This window comes from Littorina saxatilis, linkage group LG10 (assembly GCF_037325665.1).
Source record: "Littorina saxatilis isolate snail1 linkage group LG10, US_GU_Lsax_2.0, whole genome shotgun sequence".
In the NCBI taxonomy this organism is placed as follows: domain Eukaryota; kingdom Metazoa; phylum Mollusca; class Gastropoda; order Littorinimorpha; family Littorinidae; genus Littorina; species Littorina saxatilis.
In genome coordinates this window covers 12075778-12092685 of record NC_090254.1, presented here as the reverse complement: position 1 = coordinate 12092685, position 16908 = coordinate 12075778, and the positions used below count along the sequence as shown (strand labels likewise).

Below are 16908 nucleotides of genomic sequence, written 5' to 3'. Positions count from 1 at the left end.
GGTGCACACATCATTTGAAAACAGTAACGGTTGTAAAGAAATATTTAAGCTACCATGCTAGAAACTGCAAACTGAGAACATGACCAAAATAAGATGCAATTAGAACTAATTAACCATGATTCTTTTTCACTTCCCATTTTCTACATGAAGAACATGCTATTGACAATGAAAATTGACTTTGCTTGTAGTCAGTCGTTGACGACGTCATGAAGATGCAAGGTATTTACATCAACAGATGCAGCGTTGCTGAGTAACTGCAGCAGTGAGGTCATCCGTGGTACATGGTCGTTCCTGGTCTCCTGTGACGTCACAAAGTTCTGGTCCAGCAGAGGACAGTACGAGTTTCGAGTGCTCGAACAATTCAGCGTGAGTATTAATGTATCGTCTTCGACTGGTACTATTTGTAAAGATTGTCCAATTCATCTATATTGCTGTCATGTGACGTCATGAACAAATACCAAGGAAATATTGAGAGAGCAACTCATAAATATAATTAAACTCGACAACAACAATTATTGCAGCCATTTTCGTACCGAAACTAAAACATTCATCCCAGTGTCATTTTATTCAAACTTTCTATGCGATGAAAAGCACTCAACGTGGCAGTCTGGCACACTTTTCGAATCACAGATTTCTTTTACAGGGATCACGTGATCGCCTTCCAAATAAGGGACCCCCAGATTCGACCATACCGGTGTGGTACCAATAAAAAAAATCGACAACAATTCAGAATAGGCACAACTTGGCAACTTTGACATACAAGGAGAGAGTCAACCAATTATCTATCCAGTACGGGTAGTTTTCTTTCACTATCTTGCATATTTTTTGTGTTATGCCTTTCCTACTGAAGTAGGTGTCGATCGGACTAGTGGTTGAAACGGGAGGTTTTTGCGTCAGTTTTGAGCGGTATCATTATAAAAGGCGCTGTATTTCAGCGGATTAATCGAGAATTTTAGCGGAAAAGGTCACTCCGACTTTTGACTGTACATATTCTACGATAGTTGTAAATGTATCGTGATAGTATAGATGTATTTCTTTCAATCCAAGTAATTTGGTTTCAAGAAAACAATTTTCAGGGGTGCAAAGAAGCGCAAAAGTTTTGCAGGTTTGCAGATAATTTGTCAGGATCACGTCCCAAACGACGCGACATTGTGTATGGAAATTGGTACATGTAATCATGATTTGGGTACAAACTATCAAGAGAATATGAAGGTGGTGTGGTCATTTACATAAAAAAAATAAAAGCGAAGGTTTACAATGCTCAAAGAAGCATTAGGCAGCACACTCAACACGCTAAAGGGCCGTCTGAGTTGTCAATTTACATTGCTTGAGGACAGTGTTTTTATTGTACTCAACATTTAGTAAACTTCCTTATGGCCATGCAAGAGGTTTCTAACTTCCACTCGTAGCCTTAAGTGTATGCAGTGATACAGTTAGCACACATGTGCAAATACGTGCATTCAACACACCATAAACGCGGAGTTAAAAAACATCCTCACGTGATTTTGATGTCATTCATGGTCTCATTGATTTTGGGGTTGTTTTGATAATATATTGAGATTTTGCTGTTGTTTTATTACGGATTCAGAGGCTGAAAAGGAAATAAAAGAGCGCCGTCGCAGTTATCTGGATTTTGATTATAACCCCAACCGTGTTTTAACTCCTTATAGATCAACCAAACAAGGACTCATCATTATATCATACACTACTTAAAGGCAAAATTAACCGGTTTTGGGGGTTATCATTACGCCTTTATTTTAGGCACAAAAACAAAAAAGGTGTGGTTAAGGTAACATGGCCATACAAAATAGGGTAGGAAGGTAGGCAATCACTTTTTCTTTTTTTTAAACTTTTTTTGTACAAATTAAATCTACTTGACAGGGAAATAAGTGTGCGACTCGAGCGCTTTCGCTTTCATTGCGTTTTCTGCACTCGTTTTCTTGTTGTTTTTTGTGGGGTTTTTTTGACAAATGTAATACAAAGTTATAGGGTCGGCCCCTAAAAATAGGGTAGGTCGGGTTACCGTGACCACACCTATTTGTTTTTAGGCCTTATGATTGTTTCTTTAACGCAGATTTGGCAACACACGGAGCCCGCTGTGTACTTTGTGCGTGTGGTAGAGAGCATACATAAGGTCTGAATGGAATACATTCCAAATTAATTTTGGTCTTTTCGACGGTGCGGCATTTGACTTTTGAGTAAAATGTCCTGTCGGCATTTGTTTTTTTCTGTATAAAGAGCTTTTTGCGTTGTGTCTTTTCGGCGAATAGCGGGTTGGCATTTTGTAGTTCGGCATTTAATACAAATGTGAAAATATTACTGGACTGGTGTCTTGGAGAAACACAATTGCTTTTAAGCATAGGCAAAAGTATCACTGTGTTCAATTCTTTTCAGCTGAGGAAGGGAGACGCGCTTGTTTCTGCTAATTCCTACACTTTCCAAGGTCAACGTTCATTTCGTGGATCACTGTCCCCCTACACCGACCCTGCAGACAGCAAGCTGTACTATCGGGGACGACTGACCCACTCCAGGCCCATTAATCCCGTGCCGGGAACATACCGTGGGTTCACAGTGTACACTTATCCCGCGGATGGGCACGGGACTTTTACAAATCAGCCACTAAATATTAGTAGGTCTCTCTCTCTCTATCTCTCTCTCTCTCTCTTTCTCTCTCTCTCTCTCTCTCTCTCTCTCTCTCTCTCTCTCTCTCTCTCTCTCTCTTTTTGTGTGTGATAAAAGATCAATCAAATGTATTCTTCTTGACACACAACACTCCAAGTAGAAGATTATAAACAATTAAACTCTTCCGCTGAAAAAGAGTGCGCTTTTCAAGAAAGCAGTAACAATACACAAAATCATGAGCATAAGAACACCTCCCATTCTTGTCTCTAAATTGTCATTTAAGGCTCACTCAGCCTCACAGGAGGTTTACAGAACGATGACATTACATGACCCATTGAGTCGTTTGCGGTTTCAAAGTGACTCTAGATCTGCAATAGCCTGTTATAGTGCAACTCTGAATCTTTATACAACAACTGACTGATAGTGACACAAATTGGGTGGCGGTTGACTTCAAAGAAACTGCAGTAATTTGCAGAAACACCCTCTGCTTGGGTACTGGAAAGATGTAGCTCAGTGTGGCGTGACAGTAGCGCTCTCGCGGTAGTACGTTTTTACATTTAGTCAAGTTATGACTAAATGTTTTACCATAGAGGGGGAATCGAGACGAGGGTCGTGGTGTATGTGTGTGTGTGTGTGTGTGTGTGTCTGTCTGTCTGTCTGTGCGTGTGTGTGTGTAGAGCGATTCAGAGTAAACTACTGGACCGATCTTTATGAAATTTGACATCAGAGTTTCTGGGTATGATATCCCCAGACGTTTTTCTCATTTTTTCGATAAATACCTTTGATGACGTCATATCCGGATTTTTGTAAAAGTTGAGGCGGCACTGTCACACCCTCATTTTTCAATCAAATTGATTGCAATTTTGGCAAAGCAATCTTCGACGAAGGCCGGACTTTGGTATAGCATTTCAGCTTGGTGGCTTAAAAACTAATAAATGAGTTTGGTCATTAAAAATCGGAAACTTGTAATTAAAATTATTTTTTTATTAAACAATCCAAAAACAATGTCATCTTATTCTTCGTCATTTTCTGATTCCAAAACAATATAAATATGTTATATATCGATTAAAAACATGGTCTGAAAATTAAAAATATGAAAATCATTATTAAAATCACATTTCCAAAATCGATTTAAAAACAATTTCATCTTAATTTCCGGTCAGTTCCTGATTCCAAAAACATATAGATATGATATGTTTGGATTTAAAACAAACTCAGTAAGCTAACAAGAATAGACATACAGAAAAGCGTGTTATCCTGCTCAGCGTGACCACTACCGCACTATTCTGCATGGCTTGTCGATTTCACTGCCTTTGCCACGAGCGGTGGACTGACGAAACTACGAGTATGTGGTCTTGGTGAAAAAAGCAGTGCGTTCAGTTTCATTCTGTGAGTTCGACAGCTTGACTAAATGTTGTTATTTCGCCTTACGCATCTTGTTTTTGTATGCGCGCAATACTCAGTCTACCAGGCACAGCAACAAACAGTCTCAAATGTTGGAAATCCCAGTCAAATAGCATCACACAAAGGGGAAAAGTTGCATGGTTTTCGGTAGCGTACTTCCCCGTCATCAAATGAAAGAGCTGCATCTTACACACACCAGTCAACTCATTCACCCCCTCGCTTGACTTTAACTCGGGCCCCCTACTTTCCAATTTTTTAAAACTTTAGAACGGGCCCAATGGCTTGGTGGGAATTAAGACGCTAGTCTCCAAAGCGGAAGGTTGTGGGTTCGAATCCCGGCCGCGCCTGGTGGGTAAAGGTGGAGATTTTTCAGATCTCCCAGGTCAACTTATGTGCAGACCTGCAAGTGCCTTATCCCCTCTTCGTGTGTACACGCAAGCACAAGACCAAGTACGCACGAAAAAGATCCTGTAATCCATGTCAGAGTTCGTCGGGTAAAAGAAACACGAAAATACCCAGCATGCTTCCTCCAAAAGCGGCGTATGGCTGCCTAAATGGCGGGGTACGTACAAACGGTCATACACGTAAACCTCCACTCGTGCAAAAACATGAGTGAACGTGGGAGTTTCAGCCCACGAACGCAGAGGAAGAAGAAGAGGTTAGTACTGATTTTGTCTTGATGAGGATTATTTCGTGTTTTAACAATGCTTGCCTCTGAAGCTGTCAATTTATTCTCTAGATTTCAAAAGTTAGAACTGCGCCATAACGAGGCTCACGTTTGATACCTATAGGTCCACGCTATTATTTGAAAAATGCTCGCTCTCTATGGAAAACACTAGGTGTTCCCTGGCGGTAAGTATTCAAACGAATGGGTGTTTATGCTGTATGTAAAAGCCTGGCGGTGTCTGACTAGAACCTTATGGTTTACCTGAGGCGGAATGATCCTTTAATAATCCACGATCTTCGTTCCTCTTCTAATAATATATCTCTTCAAATCAAGCCTAGCATTTTCTGGCAGCAAGGTCTGGAACTGTCTACCTAAAGTTCTTGGAGAGACAACAAATGAAACAAGTTTTAAAATGAAACTCGTAGATTATCGAAAGCGTTGTGTTGCAGCATCGCCCTTAGAGCCCCGCCACAACTGTACTGAGCACACCGACATGCGCGATACCACCGTGGTGCCCTGCGTCTGCTCCACCGACTATCTGGGATCCCCAGAAGGACGGCTTGTATGGTTGCTAGGAGACACTGTCATGGAAACCGGAGACTACGGTGTCAACGAGCTCAAGTTTCCCTCGGAGAAACTGACCAAAGGACACAACGAAATGACTGCCCGATGTCAGCTGGACTGGGTCAAACCCCTCACTGTCTCTCTGCCCTTCGTTCTGAATGTCGTCGTTGCAGCCCAAAGTATTATTTCTTACCCTGCCTTGGCATTTGAACACTTTTTCAAAGTTCAAACAGATGCTGCTGCTGCTGCTGCTGCTGCTGCTGCTGCTGATGATGATGATGATGACGATGATGGTGGTGTTGGTGTTGGTAGTGGTGTTAATGATGATGATGATGATGATGAGGATGATTGGCATTTTGTTCCAGGGAGAAGTGTTGACAGTCATGGCATACACGTACTTGCTTCAAGCAAGAATGGAAGTGCCTTCATTTGGCACTTAGCAGCCAATATGCACCAAACCTGTTTAATCAGAGCAACATTTTGTGCTCCAGTGATATTTTGTCTGACAGAATCTTACCAGAGGCCGCTGATCAAGGTTCTTCAGACGTTCCTGCTTCCACACTCCTCTTCATCAACTATGACTCGTGACGGCGAATTTGTTGAAGACATAGATAACACTAGGCTACATGGTTTGCTGTGTAATCTCAGATTAGTTTACACGAGTTTGTCTTTTTTAGATAATGAAATGCGAGCGAAAAGGATTTTCAAGATTTGAAAAAGACACAATTGTAAATCAGAGATGACACAGCAAACCATGTATGATGTAGTATTCTGTTTATTCTACATACTGTACTTTCGTGGCTTTTGCTCCAAACGTCCCGCAGTCAAAGCGCACACAAAGAAGACGCCTATTATGGAACCTCGGTCTCTTCCAAACCTCTTGAAATCTTTGACCTGAAAGCAAAAAGACATCACTCCAGAAAGTATAGCGTGACGTGCACGTTCTCAAAATTGTTCCAGGAGAAATAGCGCAAAAGTGTTCCCAAAATGACGTTTGTCTCGGTGACTTTGGCATCATGAGCAGTGAAAAATTAGGTCCCTGCGGGACTCGTTTGACACGACCTCATTTACATGATATACACACGTGTGAGTGTAAAGGTTTAGTTAACAAATGGGTGTTCTCTCTCACGTATGTAGAATAAAAGAAATTTAAAAATCTTCCCTGACGCACAAAGACGCCAGACGTGGTCCAGTGCAGTGGAGGCCCACGAGACGAGAAGCTATGGGAGTCTCTACGACGGACCACAGACTTCACCTCAAAAAACATCATTGACGGCTTAGCATGGTCAGCAAGGCAGAATAAGAAGAAGCAGAACCTTTCTGAAATGCTCCCCACTGCCTTGGTACAATACTGTACAGGTGACTTCGTTCCTTTCAGCAGCATAACACAGTGCGAGAAGACTGCCGTTTCGACGCCACATTGATTCTGAAAGCAGTCTTTCTCTGCGCATGCTGCTCCTAATAGTGACTAGTTCTGCGATATGAAATTGACAGCATGAGCCAACATTCAGATAACATCTTGGCGAAACAAAAATCTTTGTTACTTTTCGCACCCTAGTATAGATGTATGTACCTAATTGCGTACATTCATACCATATCAATCATTATTGTTTTGGAAGGTGATGAACGAATGACGTGGGTCGCTGGTGCTGGATGGACATTGTTTGCGGTCGTCGTTGTTGTCGCTGTCGTTGTGGCTGTCGTCATGCGGCGACGGAGAAAGTATGGGATCGGCTGTTGTAAGTATATGTATATATAGCTCACGCTCTTTGAATGGAATACACCTGTTTAAATAAACAGCCTCTGTTTGAGAAACACAGCTATTAACATTATCTTCAAAGTTTTGTAAGCAGGCCGTATCTAATTTAGAAGGGTCAGGTTCCTATTATTCAATTAGCTTGCTGTTTGATCAAAGCTCTGTGCGTGTCTCGCAGAACAGTTGTTAACAATTCAGTAAATTAAGTAGAAGTGCAATGCCAAGGCACTGCATACCCCCCGCGCGGGACAAATTCGCTCTCTCTCTCTTTCTCTCTCTCTCTCTCTCTCTCTCTCTCTCTCTCTCTTTCTCTTTCTCTCTCTCTCGGTCTCTCTCTCTCTCTCTCTCTCTCCTCTCTCTCTCTCTCTCTCTCTCTCTCTCTCTCTCTCTCTCTCTCTCTCTCTCTCTCTCTCTCTCCCTCTTGCAGTATGTGCGTGCAGTGGAGGAGGATGATGATGGTGGAGGGAATTTTTTGTCATTCGTTCTTGATAAACACTTTTTCGGTTTTTCAACTGATGTTTTGTTTGTTTGTGCTTATGTTCCACCTGAAAATTCTCGGTTCTACTCTGTGTTTGGTATTGATAATGGCATAAACTTATTAGAAGATTACTTGGTTGACTGTTTGTGTAAAGTTGGTGAGTTACCTGTTCTTCTATGCGGTGACTTAAATGGTAGAACAGCAAAAGTGTTCCCGGACTGTTTTGATGAAGATGTGATTTTTGATTGTTCTATGAAATCTGGTGTTGGATCATTTGTAAGAAATTCGCAAGATGGAGTTATGAATCAATATGGGAAGTGTCTTTTGAACATGTGCAGTGCACTTGGATTATGCATTATGAATGGTGTATGTAATGGCGACCTTCAGGGTTGTTACACATTCATCTCTGAATTTGGAAACAGTGTGAATGACTACTTCCTTGCTTCCTATGATTTGTTTGATTCCATTGTTAAATCTTGTAGCCTTTATGTCTCTGACAATATTGATTCACAACACATGCCACTTGAATTAACTATCACTCAACAAAACAACCTTTATTCACATGCTACAAAGGTTAAGAAAAAAGAAGTTTTGCAAAAATTTGTTTGGAACTCTGATCATGAACATCAGTACAAAGATGCAATTAATTCTGATGTGTTTCGGCAACAGTTACGACTGGCAAGCGAAATGATTGATATTAATGTAAATGATGCTTTGACTTTGTTTATAAATTCAGTTAAAGATTGTGCAACTTGTATGAAGAAAACTATTATCTTGTCAGATGAACCACGTAAATCCAAATGGTTTGATCATGAATGTGTGCTTGAAAGAAGACGTGTCAGAAAGTTGCTGAGAAAATGTAGGAATTCATTAGAAGATGTGGATAGGGATGAGTATTGTAAAGCCAGGCGTGAATATAAAAACCTTTTGCATAGAAAAAAGAAACAGTACAATGACAGTTTGTATACAGAACTTGTAGGTGCTGTAAGTGATCAGAGAGAATTTTGGAAGAAAATTAAAAATGTTTCTTGTAAAAAGGTCCAGCAGCAAAACAATATTTCTGTTGATGATTGGTACCTGCACTTTCATAACATTTTAGAAAAAGATGAGATTGAAGATGATGAGCATGCTGATGTTAATGACGTGAATAATGAATATGAAGAAATGCTGGATAGACCCATTACCAAAGAAGAAGTGTTGATTGCTATCAGAAAACTGAAATCGGGTAAAGCTGCAGGACCTGATGGTTTAATTGGGGAATTTTTTAAAGCAGCTAGCGAAGATGTGGTGTTGTTTTTAGTGAAATTGTTTAACGCTTTGTTTGATGAGGGAATCTATCCACAGAACTGGTGCGATTCAGTTATTGTACCGTTATTTAAGAAAGGAGATAGAAATGATACTAACAACTATAGGGGAATTTCATTGTGTGATATATGTAGTAAATTGTATGGTACTGTTGTTAATAATAGACTTAAAGAGTGGACTGAATTACATAATATTACAGGTGAATGTCAGGCTGGTTTCAAACAAAATTATTCCACTGTTGACCACATCTTCACTCTGCTTGCTGCTGTACAGAAACAATTTTCTAATAATCGCAAACTTTATGTAGCTTTCATTGATTTTGAGAAATGTTTTGACAGTATCTCACGCAGACTGCTCTGGCCAATTTTGATTAAAAATGGTATAAAGGGAAAGTTGTATAGATGTATTAAAAGTATGTATGCAGTGGTCAAGGCTAAAATACGATGTGGTGCTCAACTAACAGATTTCATTAATTGTACAAAAGGTGTGAAGCAAGGAGACGTGTGCAGTCCAATTCTATTCGCTCTATTTATAAATGAGCTGGCATTGGAAATCATTGATAATGGTAGGCATGGTATTACTTTAAACCCTGACATTGTTGAATTGTTCATTCTACTGTTTGCCGATGATATTACTTTGCTGTCTGAAACTGTTGTTGGTCTGCAGTCACAACTACATAGTCTATATTCTGCTTCACAGCGCCTTGAGCTTAAAGTAAACATGGGGAAAAGTAACATCGTGGTTTTTCGTAAAGGTGGATATCTAGCTGCTCGTGAAGTTTGGTATTTTGGTGGGCAAAGAATGGAGGTAGTAAATGCATACAAGTATTTAGGTATTTATTTTTCTACCAAATTAAGCTTTAATTTTGCTTGTCAAGATCTAGTTGCCAGAGCAAAACGTGCAGTACTGTGTATTATGAGTAATTTGTATAAATTCGATAGATTGTCTTTGGATGTTTTTATCAAGCTTTTTGACTCACAAGTTCAACCTATTGTTCAGTATGGTGCTGAGGTATGGGGTCTGATGCAGGCAGCAACAGTAGAAAAGGTGCATTTGTTTGCTTTAAAACGTTTTCTTGGTGTTGACAGGCGTACTCCTAATGATCTTGTATATGGTGAATTTGGACGTTATCCCATTTACTTAAATTCATATGTACGTTGCATAAGATACTGGCTGAAACTGACAAGAATGGATGACAGTAGATTACCTCGTAAAGCATATAAGATGTTGTTTACTCTAGATAGCAGAGGTAAATCTACTTGGGCATCACAGGTACGGCTGTGCCTGTGTCGATATGGTTTTCAGTATGTATGGATTAACCAAGGTGTAGCCTGTATTAATTCGTTTTTGGCATGTTTTAAGCAACGCATTATTGACTGCCGGTGGCAAGAGTGGGATAACCATATTCAGACTAGCGACCGGTTTGCATTGTACCGTACCTTTAAGACAACAAATCTTGTAGAAACATACTTGTCAATTCCAGTAAACAGACACATTTTAAATGTTTTGGTTAAATTTAGATTGGGTATTTCCAGACTTGCTTTACATACAGAAAGGTATAAAGCTGTAAGTGAAAATAATTTGGTCTGTCGTTTGTGTCAATCTAGTACTGAAGATGAATTGCATTTTGTTTTATGCTGCCCTGCACTGGAAAATCTAAGACGTCAATTTATTCCAGCAAAATTTTGTAGATGTCCTTCGAACTTCAAACTTGTACTGTTGTTGTCTGTGAAAAATGAAACTATACTTTGCAATGTAGCTAAGTTCTTGTATTTTTCATTTAAATGTTTAGAAAATGCTGTTTAAGCATTAGTATTTTGTGATTATACATTGTCTTTTCTTCTGTTCACTTGAAACGACGCGTGTGTGGATTGCTGCTGCACACACGCTTTACTTTTTGTGTAACCAGCCCCCTTCCGAAAGGGGCTAAGGCCTTAAAGGAATAAAATCTTGTTCTTGTTCTTGTTCTTGTTCTCTCTCTCTTTCTCTCTCTCTCTCTTTCTTTCTCTCCGTCTCTCTCTCTCTCTCTTTCTTTCTCTCTCTTTCTCTCATTGTCATTGTCATTGTCTCTCTCTCTCTCTCTCTCTCTCTCTCTCTCTCTCTCTCTCTCTCTCTCTCTCTCTCTCTCTCTCTCTCTCTCTCTCTCTCTCTTCATACATGTGGGTATAGATACAGATCTAGCAAAACATTTTCTTCTTCTTGTCGAACATTTTCTAAAACCAGTACTGGTGACGCACGAAAACAGATATCTAGGGTGTTCCGGGACCCGATCTTCTCATTTTAAGTGCGTCCTGGGACCCTCTCCGTGAATTTGTAGGACGTGATTTCGGCTTTCAGTGCGTTTAAGACGCAGGGACTCACAGTTTCAGGGTGCCGTGCTGAAGTGGCAATAAATTCAGTGATACGTGACAAGCAATGTTTCGTCCGCATTCAGATATTCGTGTGTGTGTTGCAGGCGGGGAGTCTCTGTATGATCGCCCCAAGAGAGAGACAGGCGAAGATAACGGTGCCTACTCCGATCTCACCGTGTATCCACAGACAAGAGCTGCCAGCAACGAAGGTGTGTATACATATGACGTCAACGCCACTTCAGAAACAACTTTTCCCAGTTGCATAGCATAATGCTCTCTCTCTCTCTCTCTCTCTCTCTCTCTCTCTCTCTCTCTCTCTCTCTCTCTCTCTCTCTCTCTCTCTCTCTCTTTTTATATTTAGTCAAGTTTTGACTAAATATTTTAACATCGAGGGGGAATCGAAACGAGGGTCGTGGTGTATGTGTGTGCGTGCGTGTGTGCGTGCGTGCGTGTGTGCGTGCGTGTAGAGCGATTCAGACCAAACTACTGGTCCGATCTTTATGAAATTTGACATGAGAGTTCCTGGGTTTGATATCCCCGAATGTTTTTTTCCTTTTTTTGATAAATGTCTTTGATGACGTCATATCCGGCTTTTCGTGAAAGTTGAGGCGGCACTGTCACGCTCTCATTTTTCAACCAAATTGGTTGAAATTTTGATCAAGTAGTCTTCGACGAAGCCCGGACTTCGGTATTGCATTTCAGCTTGGTGGCTTAAAAATTAATTAATGACTTTGGTCATTAAAAATCTGAAAATTGTAAAAAAAATTATTTTTTTCTAAAACGATCCAAATTTACGTTTATCTTATTCTCCATCATTTTCTGATTCCAAAAACATATAAATATGTTATATTCGGATTAAAAACAAGCTCTGAAAATTAAATATATAAAAATTATTATCAAAATTAAATTGTCCAAATCAATTTAAAAACACTTTCATCTTATTCCTTGTCGGTTCCTGATTCCAAAAACATATACATATGATATGTTTGGATTAAAAACACGCTCAGAAAGTTAAAACAAAGAGAGGTACAGAAAAGCGTGCTATCCTTCTTAGCGCAACTACTACCCCGCTCTTCTTGTCAATTTCACTGCCTTTGCCATGAGCGGTGGACTGACGATGCTACGAGTATACGGTCTTGCTGAAAAATGGCATTGCGTTCAGTTTCATTCTGTGACTTCGACAGCTACTTGACTAAATATTGTATTTTCGCCTTACGCGACTTGTTTTTACCCTCTCTTTTCCTCTGTGCGCGCTGCAAGATGTGTGTGTGTGTGTGTGTGTGTGTGTGTGTGTGTGTGTGTGTGTGTGTGTGTGTGTGTGTGTGTGTGTGTGTGTGTGTGTGCACTGCCAAGGCCACATTTTTTTGGTATCAATATTCTTGTCACACAGTCTACAACCTGTTTAGGACTATTGGATTTCATTTGAGCTTGGTTCCGTAAAAGCTGGTTTATGTTTCAGTGCATTCGATTGACTGAATGGTTGATCAAGCCTCGATCAGCGGTCTTATTGTTCCTTCTTTTCTTCTTGTCTTTTTTTATATTTAGTCAAGTTTTGACTAAATATTTTAACATCGAGGGGGAATCGAAACGAGGGTCGTGGTGTATGTGCGTGTGTGTGTGTCTGTGTGTGCGTGTAGAGCGATTCAGACGAAACTACTGGACCGATCTTTATGAAATTTGACATGAGAGTTCCTGGGTATGAAATCCCCATACTTTTTTTTCATTTTTTTTGATAAATGTCTTTGATGACGTCATATCCGGCTTTTCGTGAAAGTTGAGGCGGCACTGTCACGCTCTCATTTTTCAACCAAATTGGTTGAAATTTTGGTCAAGTATTTTGACGAAGCCCGGACTTTGGTATTGCATTTCAGCGTGATGGCTTAAAAATTAATTAATGACTTTGGTCATTAAAAATCTGAAAATTGTAAAAAAAAAAAAAAAAAAAATTATAAAACGATCCAAATTTACGTTTATCTTATTCTCCATTATTTTCTGATTCCAAAAACATATAGATATGTTATATTTGAATTAAAAACAAGCTCTGAAAATTAAAAATATAAAAATTATTATCAAAATTAAATTTTCCAAATCAATTTAAAAACACTTTCATCTTATTCCTTGTCGGTTCCTGATTCCAAAAACATATAGATATGATATGTTTGGATTAAAAACACGCTTAGAAAGTTAAAACGAAGAGAGGTATAGAAAAGCGTGCTATCCTTCTCAGAGCAACTACTAAACCGCTCTTCTTGTCAATTTCACTGCCTGAACGGTGGACTGCTTGCTGAAAAAATGCAGTGCGTTCAGTTTCATTCTGTGAGTTCCACAGCTGGATTAAATGTTGTATTTTCGCCTTACGCGACTTGTTTTTTTTACATGGGACAAAACCGTCCTTCCACTTTGACATATACCAAGACTTAACATGCTGACTGCTTCTTGCGCGGAGTGCTAATGTTTCTGTACTGACGGTATTATTCTATTGAATTATTTGTGAAGTTCTTTTTGTTTGTAAGCACAATATCGTTCAAACAACACTCTAACTCATTAGGGAGAAAACAAATAAGCTGCACTGAAAATTGATAGTCTGCTGGCGAGCAGAACTTGCTTCAATCCGAGTTGTTGTAAATAGTGGAAACAAAATAATGTGTTTACAACATTAGAGTTTCTATTGGTCAAAACCCAGCACAGTGCCATCTCGCAGAGAGTAACGCTAACTTGTTTTGGTGACCAACTTACACTTGTTTGTATGTAATGTGAACATCACACATTTTTTTTGTAAGTGCACTACAAAGAAAGGTTTCTTCGATTGGAAGGCATAGGCTACGTACTGCCTCAGATGAGCTCCAAATTTGGACCATCTTTTCTTTTTGATGTAAGGCCTGCGTGAAATGTACGTGTCTTAACGACATACTCGCAGCAAGCTCTGGCTGAATGGTATGACAACTGTTGCTGTCTATGCCATTTGTCTCCCAGGCGATCAGTCGGGTGTGACGGAACGAGTGTACCAGAACCTGGCCATGGGACAGACGGAGGAGCACATGTAGCTCTGCCAGCACTTCTGTTCCGCTCTTTATGACAGCAAGGGGGAGAACCAAGGAGCAACAACTGATGTATGATTAATTAACACAACAAATCGAAATGGTGATGCAGGGGGGTTCGGAACGTAGAACCCATAACTTGCATTGCATACGTCACGGCTACATATATTGTGTCCATTCTTTTTTTTCTGCTAAAAGTTAAAAAAGCTTACAGATTTTGACAGACTGCAACAGTTGTTAAGTTACTAATACTATCGGGCATGTAAGACACTGGGCTAGAGTGCTTTCCGCACATTGCGTCCACTTACTTGCCTACTAAGCAGTTGATTTTTTGGAAAGTCAAGGCATTTTGTTTAAACGAGGCTTTAAAGGCGAAGTGCCGTTTGTAATTGTGAGCATAGTAGGCCTATTGGCTTCACTAATAAAACAAGAGACAGATTGCAGAACATGCTGGACATCATAAGTTAGTTTCTATAGAAATTACTGCATGCAACGATTAGAGAAATCGTCTGCGTGTCAGTGTTTATGAACTAAGACATGTATTATATCCACGGAAAACATACTTACAGAAACAGATGCATACAGAGAGCTTCATCTCTCCTCGCGGGTCGATACACGTATGCTGTATTTGATATCGCAGACATATTTCGAAATGAATCTTAGATGCAAATGTAGTCACGAGCATATTCATAATATTTCTTGGATTCTTTAGATTTTAGAGCTTAATATTTAGCCAGTTTCATTTTAAAATCTATGTTCATAATGTTTGTAAAATAATACTTTTCAAAGAACCATGCACATAATTTTCTTCTACATTTTTGCAGTTGAAAAATAAGCTTTTGGATTGTTTTGGGCATCTTTTTTGTTGCATGGAGCTTTAAAGTACCTGTACAATGTCAATTTTTGCTGATTAGAATACATGTATATAAAGCGTTCCTATTATGATTGCAGTAGACGATCTATACCATCACATCCTGATTCGTTATAGAAATTGTACCGGCTGCTATTGTGCTCTTAGAGATAGCCCTGATGTGACAGTTTTTAAATCAAAGTTGGCTTACGTCCCCTTACTGAATAACACTAGAGGGAAAGGGGGGGGGGGGGTAGCAGATGTGTCCCAAAGAGTAGCTACCAAGAACAATTGGCAAGATTTGCGCCGTAAGTGTTTGCTATCCGACAGATTAATAGGTAGTAGGTCGATTGGACAAAGCACCTCAGTTTCCACATGGGACAGAAAATAGGTTAAGTAAGTACTGTGTTTGCCATCCTGAACTCAGGTCAAAATGACTGAGTTGGGCTCATTCTCTCCCTGACAGGATGCCTTGAGTTTCCTTGTCTGGCAAGGAAACCGATTTTTTTGATTTTTTTAAACATATTTAGAGCTTTTTGTAATGTATTATTGATATAAGCAGATTCGCGATCGTCGATAATGATATTTCATGGTGTTTTGTAATTTTTAAATTACAAAGGAATTGATATGTAAGACAGTTTCAAGCGAGCTATTTTTCGCGGCTGTATTAAGATTTTACTGTGCAAATATGGCAAAAGTGTCACGTGATAATCAACCGTTTGGTTTTGGCGCTCACTGGAGCAGACGATTTTTTCTGTAACCAGTTGACAGTGATGAAACCATATATTACGGTCTCCTTCCGGCAGCAGTCCCAAAATTTCGACTTGTTTTGACCTTAGAACGATGTCTTTATCATAACTGTGAAGAACAGAACGGAGATCACTGTCGAAGTCGGCCAATCTGCAATCATTTTCGTCTCGCGAACACTGATCTCAAATTTAGATCAGTGCTCCCGAAAAACATATGGGAAATAACTCTGTATTCCTAGTTTTGATACGAAAATAGTTTTTTTTCAAGAGGTAAAATACGAAAATTGCCATTATTTAAATACAAAGATGAATTAGTTGAGGTCGTGTTTGGTTTTCAATATTTGGGTCTATTTTTTAATTATAATAATAAGTTTAATAAATCACAAAAGTTGTTATATGATAAGGCCTCTCGAGCAATGTTTAGCTTGTTAAAGAAGTGTAGAAAATTGTCGTTGTCCATAGATATTCAAATTGAATTGTTTGATAGAATAGTTGCACCGATTATGTTATATGGCTGTGAAATATGGGGACCAAATTGTGTAAATTTAGAAAACAAAATTGCAGCTACGTTTTTATAAGATTATTTTGAAATTGAGAAAGTCGACCCCAACGTGTATGGTATTAGGCGAATTAGGCGAATTTCCACTAGATGTCCTCGTAAAAAATAGAATATTTAGTTTTTGGTTTAAATTGGTGGATTGTAATAATAGTAATAAGTTTTCAATGTATTGTACCGTTTTTTGCATCGCCTCTATGTAAATAACATATATGAAGCACCCTATTTAAAACATGTTGAAACAACTTTAAATGCTCTTGGTCTTAGTAGTTTTTGGCATGACCAGTTTAATTTACGATGTTCTGAAAAATGGTTTAAATTGAAAACGTTGCAATGCCTAAAAGATCAATATATACAATCGTGGTTTTCAGAATTAAATGAAAAAGAAACTTGTTTGAATTATAGATTGTTTAAAGATACATTTATATTTAAAAATTATTTGAAAATTTTACCCAATAACCTAGCACTCTCTTTTTTACGTTTTAGAACATTAAATCATAAATTGCCAATACAGAAAGGCCGAATGTTAAATATACCACATAACGAAAGAATATGTGTTAAATGCCAG

The 16908-nt window shown here is 39.1% G+C and overlaps 1 protein-coding gene across 1 annotated transcript in view; it reads left to right on the top strand.

Moving 5' to 3' along the window:
- The window catches only part of LOC138978169 (uncharacterized), a 56790-nt gene extending 41243 nt beyond the window's left edge, over positions 1 to 15547 (top strand). Inside the window, exons 4-9 of the mRNA XM_070350830.1 lie at positions 236 to 366; positions 2395 to 2629; positions 5143 to 5436; positions 6877 to 6996; positions 11252 to 11356; positions 14121 to 15547. Of these exons, the coding sequence (XP_070206931.1) occupies positions 236 to 366; positions 2395 to 2629; positions 5143 to 5436; positions 6877 to 6996; positions 11252 to 11356; positions 14121 to 14191 (956 nt within the window). The 3' untranslated portion in view covers positions 14192 to 15547. The remainder of the gene's footprint in view (positions 1 to 235; positions 367 to 2394; positions 2630 to 5142; positions 5437 to 6876; positions 6997 to 11251; positions 11357 to 14120) is intronic.
- The last annotated feature ends 1361 nt before the right edge of the window (positions 15548 to 16908 follow it).